At 37.4% G+C, this 13,276-nt stretch overlaps 1 protein-coding gene across 3 annotated transcripts in view; it reads right to left on the bottom strand.

The window, feature by feature from the left end:
- BTBD8 (BTB domain containing 8) overlaps positions 1-13,276 on the bottom strand; it is a 107,072-nt gene that overhangs the window by 70,733 nt on the left and 23,063 nt on the right. For 2 of the 3 annotated variants that reach the window (XM_059375374.1, XM_059375375.1), the window contains 2 exons: positions 10,616-10,851; positions 3,873-3,990 (listed from right to left, as the gene is read on the bottom strand). In XM_059375374.1, coding sequence (XP_059231357.1) covers positions 3,873-3,990; positions 10,616-10,851 — 354 coding nt within the window. Of the gene's footprint in view, positions 1-3,872; positions 3,991-10,615; positions 10,852-13,276 lie in introns of those variants that run through there. The other variant, XM_059375376.1, reaches the window with a different exon arrangement.

The following is a 13,276-nucleotide window of genomic DNA, read 5'->3' as shown; positions in this document are numbered from 1 at the left end:
AGCAGGCTCCCTGCTGAACAGAGAGCCCTATGTGGGGCTCGATCCCAGGACCTGAGATCATGACCTGAGCTGAAGGCAGAGGCTTAACCCACTGAGCCACCCAGGCGCCCTATTGTGTTTTGTATTAACTGATTCAATCCTCACAGCCACCATATGCTACAATTACTATTATTATTATTTTCATAGATAAAGAAATTGAGACTTGAAGACATCAAGCAACTTCTCAACCATTCCATAAATAGTGGAGTCAGAATCTAAACTCAGAAAGACTGACTTCTGAATTACTAAACTATACACTTCTGAGAAAGCTTTCAGCTGAACATGTAACTGATTAATACTATGGCACAAACTAGAACACTGACCTCCTGACTGACTGCCAATTTGCTAAATATTCAGAAAAAACCTGTATTTTAAAGGGGGAATTGAACACTTTAACTCAACGAATGAAAGCCTAATGGTATGATATCACACACTGAAATGAAAAGGTATTTTGGAAAGGCTATCAGATTGTCAAAAGCTAAAATCAGGAATCACTGCCATGCTTTTTCAATAAAGCAGCCCAAGAAAATCTTAATTATGGAACATGGAAGTGCCACAAACAGACATCTTAAAAATGTAACAGATTCAATTTCTCTCAGGGAAACACTACAATAATAATGCCATAAAATGGGAGCTCTGCAATAGAGTGCATCACGTACAAACTTAGGGGTAGGCTGAAGATGAAAGGACGAAATAAAAGAAAACAGAAATGTACAATATCCAGATGGTATTCATCAGGTGATTGAGAGCAATTCAGGCAGGAAAGTAATGTTACAGAGGTCTACAAAAGAGTGCAATGCATAATAGTGTCTCAGGAAGCAATACTCAGAAAAGGAGTCACATTACTAACAGGATCAATGAACTCTAAGGGGTTCTCTTTTTATTTTAACCCTCACTCTCTCAAATAAAAAGAGCTCTCCTCATTTCTCCTTTGAGCACAAGTATTGGAGATAAAGAAGGACAAGTATGTGGGAAGAGTGAAGAATATGCTTCAGAGGGGAAAAGGCCTGGGTAGATGGAGAAGAGTAAAGTAAATGTGACTTTTCCTGGAGGTAAACTGCTGTCCCATTCTTGGATTGGGGGGAAATGCAAGCGATTCAAACCATTATTTCTCTGCTTACCCCACATAAGTGCATACAGGTTGTTTCTACCATCTACACAAAAGCTTGTTATCAAAGAGCTATTGCCTGGATGATGGTAGCAAACACCTACATAGTCCTTTAAAGTAATTTAATCCTCATAATCACCCCATGAGATGAGTACCTTGAAAATACCCATGTTTGATGAGGATGTTAAAGCAGAGAATGGTTAAATGATTTGCCCAAATTCACAGAGCTGAAAGATGGTAGGGTTAGAATTCAAACCCAGACAGAAAGGCTCCACACACAGTTCATACACTCTTAACCACACTCTGTTATACAGTAACTTCTTTGGCTTAATTGTGCCACCACAAGGAAGTAACTGGCATCAGACCATATTGTAGCATATTAAGGGCTGGGGATCAAGATAAAGACTGGACAGAATAACAGTCAACTGGAGAGATAATCTTGGAGGAACCAGGTATCAGGTATGTTTATGAAGAGAGAGCATGAAAGACAGGGACTCAAGAAGAAACTACCTCATTACCACAGCAGTTTGGACATAATTAAACTAAGCAAACTAAATGGGCTATAAAATACAACCCTAATGTGAATGTAATTCTGATCATAAATTCTGGTATTTATGAGTACTTGTACTGATCTTTCAACATATGAGTACATATAATTCAAAAATTACAACAGTCATATCACAAATGGATTTTTAGCTACATCACTAGGGTAAGTGTTGACACTGATCATTTAGAACAAGAAGTAATTCAGAATGTTCTGATGTTGGGCTTTAAACTACATGACATGAATGTGTGTCTTCTGAACTACTAACATAATTTTCCTTAAACTGTATAATAATATTATGTACTGGGGTGCCTGGGTGGCTCAGTGGGTTAAGCCGCTGCCTTCGGCTCGGGTCATGATCTCAGGGTGCTGGGATCGAGTCCCGCATCGGGCTCTCTTCTCAGCAGGGAGCCTGCTTCCTCCTCTTTCTCTCTGCCTGCCTCTCTGCCTACTTGTGATCTCTCTCTGTCAAATAAATAAATAAAATCTTTAAAAATAATAATAATAATATTATGTACTAAACATAGATTCATTCAAGTTTGGACTATGAAGTTTAATCTTGAGATTTAGATTCTGCCATTGTAACTCATATAAGTGTACTAACAAAGTAGAAAAACTTAAGCCAGATCTTCTTGGAACATATGCTCAGGAAATTGCCTTTTAGTTAATATACACTTATTTTTTATAGCTAGGTGAACAAAATAAACCTGAAATGTAAGCAAGAGCTCTCCTGGAATACAAACCTAATATTCTAGATCCAGCTCCTAAAACATAGTCCACTGTCAGGTAGCACACAGAGAGACCAAATATAGACACTGTTTGAGGATATACAGTCCTCAGGATCTATAGGGATCTATAAGTAAAACTTTGGTACAATGCCCCTGTGGTTTCAAGAAAAACCTGAACACAAAATAAAATTAAAATTAATTTTTTAAAATAAAATTGCATTGCTCCACTCTCCCAAAAAAAAAAAAAAAAAAGAATCAAAGAAGTAAACACACACACACACACACATACACACACACACACAATTTGGGAAATACATATCCACAATATGGAAAATACATTAATAGATCAGTATTATACCCTATATTTTACTATATGTAATGGAGATTTCATAAAAATTAGAAAAATATGCGTATGTGTGTACTTACAATTACAAAATACATGTTCCCAAGAGAAAAGCTCAAATTCTGAGTAGTAAATAGTCTGACTGAAACTGGTAATCCTAGAGTTTAGCAATGTACTGCTGTCAATTAACTGGCAAAGCCAATATGATTTTTGAAAGCATAAACATCACTACTGTTGGCATGGTAGATTCCTGTCATCTAAACCCACTAATTTCATTAAGACTATGTACCCTTGAACCTAGAAGATTGGTTCTTGCCATTGCAAATAACCTGGTTCTTCCTTTTCTGGAACACCAGAAAAACTTATAGACATTCTATTTGAAACACAAAAAGAGGGAGGAAAAATACTGGGTTCCTCAGTCTTCTGGTTCTATTTCTTATCCATTGTGAAGTCCAGCTGTACTTCTTTCCCTTGAGTTCCAAAATAAAATCTGTATTTATTAAAAATTTTTCTTCTTTTAAACAGATTTTAGTTACTTGCAAAAAAGAGTAGGCTTTAATTTGAAATCTAAAAGACTAGAATGTCTAAGCAACCCAATTCTAAAGCATAATAATGGTTTTTAAAAAGTACATTGAAATATTAAGCCTTCTAATCAATGCTATTCATAAGAATATCTATTCTGAATCAAAGACTTTGAGCCCAAATGCATCCAGAGAAAATACATGTCATTCATGTAGAAATAATCATTTTCAGCACTATAATGCCTGGAAATTAAAAACTGCATTTAATTATATTTTCTGTGACAGTGGCTTTCAAACCTATTTTGGGCAACAGAATATCTTCTTCTAATGAAACCTTAGGTTCAAGTCCAATACAAAGCATAGATCTACTCTAACTGAAGCATGCACACATGGGAGCCTGGGTGAACTTGCAGGCAGAAAACCCTGCCTGATGTCAATCCTCTTCCCCTGTCACAGGTCTGCTAAGGCATCACCATGAAACCCCTGTGATTTTTGTGAATCAGGTTGAAAACCACTGTGCTAGGAAGAGACAACCACCCATATAAACTTCATTTTCACAACCAAGACACCAAATCACATGCCTATTTACCTGTGAGCTTTAAAACTTTTTCCATCAACATAAATATCAATATCTGGGCAACAGTGTTTCACGTAAAGTTTCAATAAATCTTCTCCTAATTCAGATGCAGGATCCAAGTCATAATTATCTTTAAAAGAGATAAATGGTTTCTTTATTATAAATATCCAAAAAACTTGTGTTTTAATATTAACTAAAGGTTTTTCCATATAGTTATCTTGATTAGCTACTAAGAGAGAACAATTATAACTACAATATTTAACTGGTAAATTCAAGATAAAACAACATTAAAATCATCTATATCTTGCTTTGAAATATAAATTTCAACTTAATTTAAATATAAATAAACCTTTTAACATAGATTTGCAGTTATATATAGTTAATATTATTACAAGATTATATACTAAAACTGAAGCCACTTCATGAATATCAGACACAGGAAACTAGAAAATTTTCCAATTTTGATACCCTTTTTCATTACCTAATTCCTTTTTATTCTTGTTCATAACTTTTTGGTGAAAATGACATTTGAACCAACAGATATTCAACTAAAAGCAATGGGATTTATGGAGCACTTACTATGAGTTTAGTACTACATACAGTATAGAAAAATTAAGAAAATAAATACTTTTAAAAGTATCTCTAGGGACGCCTGGGTGGCTCAGTTGGTTGGACGACTGCCTTCGGCTCAGGTCATGATCCTGGAGTCCGAGGATCGAGTCCCGCATCGGGCTCCCAGCTCCATGGGGAGTCTGCTTCTCTCTCTGACCTTCTCCTCGTTCATGCTCTCTCACTGTCTCTCTCTCAAGTAAATAAATAAAATCTTTAAAAAAAAAAAAAAACTTAAAAAAAAAAAAGTATCTCTACTTCAAAAGATTCACCATTTAGAAAGTGAAGAGTAAAATATAAAACATGTTCATATTAAAAAAATTACTATACTGTATATCATAGCTTTGTCAGTCCAGAAACTTTAGTTAGTACATCTGCTGAGAATCCATCACTTGGGACAAATTCCCACCTACCAAATTTACACATTTATAAATTTATATATTTATAAACCACAATGTCATCATTGGCTCTAATATCAAAAGAGATCCAGAATCCAACTAGGACTCAGTATCTCCATGGCTACCACCCCAGTCCAAGCTACCATCACCTCTCATCTAGATCTCCGCATTAACTTCCCAACACATCTACCACTTTTAAGCCCCACAGAGGCATGTTTTAAAAATGCAATACAATCATGATCCATCTCAGTTCAAAGCCATATGGCCCTCTCCATTTTTTTACTTAGTAAAAGCCAAGGTCTTATAATGGCTTACCAGGCCACACAACATCCAGCTCCTCACTATGCAGGTGGTTGGGGACCAACCCGAGCTCTCCACCCTGGAGGGGGGAGGCCACAGTTCTCCAAGGCATGCTGACAGGGTGAAAATTGTGCCCATGACTATTACCTCACATGACAGGATAACCCTTAGTGTCAGAACTGAATTGCTGTACACCCAACTGGTATTGGTGAATTAGTTGGTGTGGTGGAAAACACACATTTTGGTGTCAGAAGTGGTGCAATGGAAAAAAATAAAAATTAGAGAAACTCCAACCTCAATGGTCCTCAGGCTGAAGTCATCGTTCCACTCTACCCTAATCTTGTTCTGCTCATACTCCATAAGCCTGCCAAATAGTACCCTCTAAACTCTCCAAAATGGCTTATAAGATGACCACATGTCTCAAGATGGTTTGCCTGGGACGCTCCCAGTTAATGCCTATTGCCCCAGAATAATTATTGGCCACAATAATAACTCTGCACTTTTCACTCTTTCAAAAGTATCCCAATTTGGACAATAAGAAATAAGGTCATCCTTTATACAAGGCTTTCAATGATCTGGCTTCTGCTTATATATCCAGGGTCATCTCTCACTTTGACCATTCTTGTCCCCTGTTCCACCCCAGTCCCACAACAAACTATTTCCAGCCTTCAAAATTTGCTATGTGCCTGAGCTTTCTCTGCCTCTAAGCATGTTGTCTTCTTTGTCTGGAATACTTCTGCCTTAAATTATTTTTGCCGTTTAACTCCTGCTTTTTTTTCCCCTGACATCACTCCCTTCATATGGCTTTGTCTGAATGCTAACTAGGTCCAAGTAAAATGTACCTTATCTGTGTCCTCATCACACTCTGGGCTAATCCATCTGACTGTATCTCCTCCTAGACTGCAGGACACCAACACTTATCTGTTTTGTTCACTCTTAAGCATTCAAAACCTAATGCAAAGTCAATATTCCATTTAAAAATGTGATAATTAGGGGCACCTGGCTGGCTCAGTTAGCAGAGCATGTGACTCTTGATCTTGGGGTTGTGATTTCAAGCCTCATGCTGGGTGTAGAGATTACATAAAAATAAAGTCTTTAAAAAATATATATGTAATAATTAGAATGGCATTCTAGGAACAAATAAGAAGTGCAAGAGCATAGAGGCGAGAAAATACAGTTCTTTGAGGGAAATACCAAATAATTCAGTAAGACTAGAGCTCAGGGGTGGGAGAGGGTTGTGAAGAAAATCAGCAGCAGAATTCCAGGTAAGAGCCAGTACACAATTCCCTTATGTCAAGGGGAAGAACCTGGAATTTATATTAAGGCTATGGGAAACAAAGAAAGAATTTTAATAAGGGGAGTGCTATGATCACATCTGCAGTTAACAAATATTGTTCTACACAGTATAAATGGAGAGTGGTACAATGAGAGGCCTGGCAACTAGCTGGGGGGCAAATGCTCAAGAAAAATTGCAAAGACCTGAAATCAAGAAATGGCAGGAGGATAAAGGAGAAAAGTATTGGCTTAGTTGTTAAGCAACTGCCTTTGGCTCACGTCATGATCCCAGGGTCCTGGGATCGAGACCCACATCAGGCTCCCTACTCAGTGGGGAGCCTGCTTCTCCCTCTTCCACCCTCCCTGCTTGTGTTCCCTCTCACACACACTCACTCTCTCTGTCAAACAAATAAATACAATCTTTAAAAAAGCAGAGAAGTATTTAAAATATTTAAGAAAGGAGCACCTGGCTAGCTCAGTGCAAGAAGCATGAGACTCCTGATCTTCAGGTTTGAGTTCAAGCCAAATGTTAGGTATAGAGATTATTTAAATAAATAAATGAACTTAACAAAATGCTAAGGAGACAAATCAATAGATATGGTCATGAATATAATAAAGGATAAAAGAATAACTGAGTAGAATGATAAGAGATAAAATTCACATCACAGAGCACTTAAGAACAGATTAGGATGGGAAGCAGATGTTTAAGTCAGTCTGGGATAGATTAAATTTTGAGATATTAAAGGTATATTTAGACAGATATGTCTAGTCAGTGGTTGGATCCGAAACTCAGAAAAAGAGGAGAAAACCAATTAATTAAGGGGTAGAAAGATAATGTGCCAGTGAAGGAGACAGAGGAATGGCCAGGAAGGAAAATCAAGAGAACAGAGGGCCATAGAACACAGGGGAATTTCAAGGAAGGTGACATTGACAGTAGGAAAGCTTGAAAAGAAGGTAGTAAAATCCGGACAACAAGTGTCTGCTTAAATTGGTAAACATGTGGGTCTTCCATAGGGGAAAGGAGAAAGTAGTTAAAAAACAAGGAGTTGAGGGGTAAATGAGGTCTTTTCACTTACATCTGCAACGTGTTTGGCCACTTTTAATGGGCTGCTGTGGGGCTGTGGCAGAACTCTAGACAAGAGACAGGAAAAATGAATACTAAATATGAGCTTGGCCAACTGCTATATCTGTGTGGCCTTGAGAAAGTCCCTTATACCCTCCTTAGAGTTCTCATCTATAAAAATCAGCCTACAGGGGCACCTGGGTGGCTCAGCGGGTTAAAGCCTCTGCCTTCGGCCTCATGATCCCAGGACCCTGGGATGGAGCACCGCATCGGGCTGTCTGCTCAGTGCAGACCCTGCTTCTCTCTCTCTCTGCCTGCCTCTCTGCTACTTGTGTTCTCTGTCAAATAAATAAATAAAATCTTAAAAAAAAAAAATCAGCCTACAGCCACTTATTTCTCAGAGTTGTCTGAGTTAAATGAGATAGACTATATGACTGTATCTACCTCAAAGCCTAGAAGAGACACACTCACCATAGTTAGATGTTAACACACATACAACAAGGATTCTAAATCAGTTTAGTTATTAAATCAGTTTAAATCAGTTTGGTTATTATTATTATTGTTGTACTAAATATCAGTAATAAAATCTTTTAGTTAACAGATACTTTCATATACATTCAATTGTGCTACAATGCTTGTTTTGAAAATATCAGTTTGATCTAACACAATTGATATTTTAGGGAACAATCTGAACATGATGTGAAATTTTCATCTGCTTATGTGCATTTCACTTCCTTGCAGCTTATTCACAAGAAACAATAGGTTGCTGCAAAAAACTACACCCAGCTGAATGGAGCCATGTAAGAATAAATAAAACATACACAAACATCTTAAACATCTACCAGATACCTCGGTTAACTGCATGTTATAACCTAAATCCTCCATATCTGGTGTTATAAATTTCCATCTCATTTTACATAACCAACTGTTAAGAGACCATTTTCTATGAAAATTTTTGTGTTTCTGTATGAGGCAGAGCATAGTTTCTGGGCAGAGAATTGGAAAACTTGGATTAAGAATGAAAAAGAACACACATGCCTTGGAGGCTAGAAATACTGTGAGGTTCCAGAAAGACTTACAGATTTTCTTCCCCTCAAAACCATTTCTCTGTACTCCAGGGTGTTGAAGCTACCTTCCTCTCCCTTTACCAAGGAAGATTTATTTACATTCCAACATAAAGACCCCCTCCCTCCCACCCTATTTCCCTCTCTCTATTTCTATCAGATCTGCCAGTAGCCTATGAAAATCTCCTAATTTCAGTATTCCTCTCTTATTGGTGCATTACCACTTCACATGCAGGGTAACTTCAGGCCCTCACCACAGAACTTTGTGGGGACTGTGGGTTGGGAACTTGTACTATGATGCTCTATAAATAATAAATAAACCAGAGATCTTGAGTCTCCTGCTAGAATATCTACTACTACTGTATCTCTATCTATATCATCTATACTTATATCTATATTTATTCCTGTGTCCTTAACATCCTCCTTCTGCCAATTCACAACAGTTCACAAGCTGCAACCCTTCTTTTTTTTAAATACATAATACATATAATGTATTATTAGCCCCAGGGGTACAGGTCTGTGAATTGCCAGGTTTATACACTTCACAACACTCACCATAGCACAGACCTTCCCCAATGTCCATAACCCCACCACCGTCTCCCTTCCCCACACCTCCAGCAACCCTCAGTTTATTTTGTGAAATTAAGAGTCTCTTATGGTTTGTCTCCCTCCCAATCCCATCTCGTTTCATTTATTCTTTTCCTACCTGCCAAACAGCACATGTTGCATCCCAACTTCCTCATATCAGGGAGATCATATGATAATTGTCTTTCTCTGATTGACTTATTTCGCTAAGCATAATACCCTCTAATTCCATCCATGTCGTCGCAAATGGCAAAATTTCATTTCTTTTGATGGCTGCATAGTATTCCATCATATACATATACCACCTCTTCCTTATCCATTCACCTGTTCATGGACATCTAGGTTCTTTCCATAGTTTGGCTATTGTGGACACTGCTGCTATAAGCATTCAGGTGCATGTGCCCCTTCAGATCACTCCATTTGTATCTTTAGGGTAAATACCCAGTAGTGTGATTGCTGGGTCATAGGATAGCTCCATTTTCAACTTTTTGAGGAACCTCCATGCTGTTTTCCAGAGTGGTTGCACCAGCTGCTGCAACCCTTCTGACACTATCTTCAACAAGCAAATTCGAGTTCTTTTCAAGGTCAACTACCATATTTATTGTAGTATTTATGTATTTCTTAGCAACTCAATGTGTAAAATCAGACCATTTTTATTAGATTCTTATTTTTAAAATGTATCACAACAAAATTGTCAGTAATTTTTTTGTGTCATGACAAAAAATAATGGTGGTTTTTATGCTGCATGTTGTTTTTTTTTTAATTTTTTAATTTTTTATAAACATATATTTTTATCCCCAGGGGTACAGGTCTGTGAATCACCAGGTTTACATACTTCACAGCACTCACCATAGCACATACCCTCCCCAATGTCCATAACCCCACCCCCTTTCTCCCAACCCCTCTCCCCCCAGCAACCCTCAGTTTGTTTTGTGAGATTAAGAGTCACTTATGGTTTGTCTCCCTCCCAATCCCATCTTGTTTCATTTATTCTTCTCCTACCCCCTTAACCCCCCATGTTGCATCACCACTTCCTCATATCAGGGAGATCATATGATAGTTGTCTTTCTACTGCATGTTGTTTTTAAGTAATACATATATTGTGTTATAACAGAACTGAATCTATAGTCTGCTAAAGTTTTTATTGGTGTGGACTAGAATAAGGATGATGATGACATGTGGAGGCTTAAGAGGAGAATTGTGAATTTATTCATAATAACCCTATCTCCAATTATTTGGGAAAACTAGGAGTTGGCTATAGTATTACTTTCACTTACCCATAAAAAACTTACTTTCACTTAGTTTTATTACATTTACTTTCATTTACTTTTATTTCATTAACCTATAAAAAAGAAATCAGTAGAACTGATTTTTGAAGTATGTTCTTCTCCAATTGTATCAGAATATAGTTACTTTCATGGCATTAAAATTTTATAAAAATCCACCAAAAAACTGCCTTACCAGTGGAAATTAAATTGTCCTCTCCATCACTGATATCCTCAGGAACTGCATGCTTCAGAAGAGAACAAGGAGATGACTTTTTATCTAAGAACTCTACAGATGATCTTCCATCATTATCAGTATACTTTTCACAACTGAAGTCATGTTTCTTTTCTGGTACTCTCCTCTCTACTATCTTTTTCCTAAGAATTTCTTCTTCAAAGTTTTTTAGGTTTCTATTTGATGAATATACAATCCTAAAAGAAAAGGTAAAATATTAATGAAAATAATGGTGGTGATTCTTCAAAGCTAGTTTCCCAAGCTCCGCTTCCATATAATACAACTACATAATTTTATTTTTTTAAGATTTTATTTACTTATTTGACACAGAGAGAAAGATCACAAGTAGGCAGAGAGGGAGGCAGAGAAAGAGGGGGAAGCAGGCTCTCTGCTGAACAGAGAGCCTGATGGAGGGCTCGATCCCAGGACCCTGAGATCATGACCTGAGCCGAAGGCAGAGGATTAACCCACTGAGTCACCCAGGCACACCTCAACTACATAATTTTAAAACCATTTGTATATGAAGTAACTGGAAAAATATCTCAAATAGCAGAGCATTTTAAAAGTAGTCTATGAAATATTTTAATGTTAGAAAGGAATATATACAAGGCCATCAAACTAGATAACCTAGATAAAATGGACAATTCCTAGAAAGACACACACTACCAAACCTGACTTAAGGAGAAGGAGTATCTGAGCAGAACTATCTGAATTAGCAGTCAAAAACTTCCCCCAAAATAAATCCAGGACCAGGAGGCTTCACTGGTGAACCTTCCAAATGCTTAAAGAAATAACACCAATCCTTCACAAACTTTTCCAAAAAACAGAAAGCAGGAACACTTCCTAACTCATTCTGAGGCCATTATTATTCTGATACAAAAACAAATAAAGACACCAAAAGAAAAGAAAACCATGGACTAATATTCCTTATTAATATAGATGAAAAAACTCCTTAGCAAAGTAACAGCAAACTGAATCTAGCAACATGTAAAAAGAATTATAAACCATGACCAACTGGGTTTTATCTCAGGAATTCAAGGGTAGCTAAACAAACGAAAATCAATGTTATACATCACATGCTATTGTCTGCATGTCTGTAGAACCTCAAAATTTGTATGTTGAAACCTAATGCCCAATGTGATATTTGGTAGGAGGTGAGGCCTTTGAGAGGTAACTTAGGTGAAGCCCTCACAAATGGGATTAGTGCCCTTATAAAAGAGACTCCAAAAAGATCTCTCACCTCCTTCCACCATGTGAGGACACAGTGAGAAGTCAGCATCTACAGCCCTGAACAGGGTCTTCATCAAAACCTACCATGCTGGCACTCTGGTCTTGGACTTCCACCCTCAGAACTGTGAGAAATAAATGTTGTTTATAAGCCACCCAGTCTGTAGTATTTTTTTTTTAGAGCAGCCCAAAGACATCATAAAACCTTGTCAGTTTAGTTCTCTTAGCAGGACTAAGTCAGCATATCAACAGGAGAAAAAATATACGATCACCTCAATAGATGCAGAAAAAGAATTTAACAAAATCCAACAACCTGTCAGGAAGAAACACTCAACAAACTTGGAATAGAAGGAATGCCCTCAACCTGATAATGAACATCTATGAAAAACCCACAGCTTACATCATATTTAATGGTACAAGATAGAAAACTTTCCTTTTAAGATCAGAAAGGATGCTAAAAAAAAAAAGATCAGAAAGGATGCCTGCCTATTCTCATTACTTCTATTCAACGTTTAACTGGAGGCTCTAGCCGGGGATTAGGCAAGAAACAGAAATAAAAGGCATCTGGACTGGAAAGGAATAAGCAAAGCTATCTCTATTTACAAGTAACAAACTCGTATATAGAAATCCCTGGAAATCCAACCCAAAACCTATTTGTTACACAAGTTCTACAAGGTTGCAGGATACAGGATCAATATGCAAAAATCAACTGTATTTCTAAATACTAGAAATCAGCAGTCTAAAACAAGATTAGAAAATAGTACTATTTACAATAACATCAAAAAATAAAATACTTAAGAATATATTTCACAAAAAGTGTAAGACTTGGGGCACCTGGGTGGCTCAGTGGGTTAAAGCCTCTGCGTTTGGCTCAAGTCGTGATCCCAGGGTCCTGGAATCGAGCCCTCCATCGGGCTCTCTGTTCAGCAGGGAGCCTGCTCCCCCGCGCCCCCCCCCCCCGGCCCATCTGCCCACTTGTGATCTCTGTCAATCAAATAAATAAATAATTTTTTTTTTAAAAAGCTTAAGACTTGTATATTCAAAGCTATAAAAAACAAAGCTGAAAGCAATTTTATAAAGGCAAACACATCTTAGATGATTTAAGAGGGTTAAGATAGCAATACTCTCTGAATTGCTCTACAGATTTGATTCAATGCAGTATCTATCAAAACTCAACTACTTTGCTGCAGAAACCAAAAAGTCAGTCCTCAAATTCAAACTAAAATGCAAGGCACCCAGAGTAGTCAAAACAACCTTGACAAAGAACAAAGATGGAGGATTCACACTTCCCAAATTCTAAGCTTCCTACAAATCTACAGTCATCTGTACTATGTGGTACTGGCACGGGGATAAACATAGATTAGTGGAAGAGAACTAAGTGTCTACAACTACATA

The sequence above is a fragment of the Mustela nigripes genome, chromosome 14 (assembly GCF_022355385.1).
Source record: "Mustela nigripes isolate SB6536 chromosome 14, MUSNIG.SB6536, whole genome shotgun sequence".
Lineage (NCBI taxonomy): Eukaryota > Metazoa > Chordata > Mammalia > Carnivora > Mustelidae > Mustela > Mustela nigripes.
The sequence above is the reverse complement of the archived record's forward strand: the minus strand, read 5'-3'. Positions and strand labels throughout refer to the sequence as shown.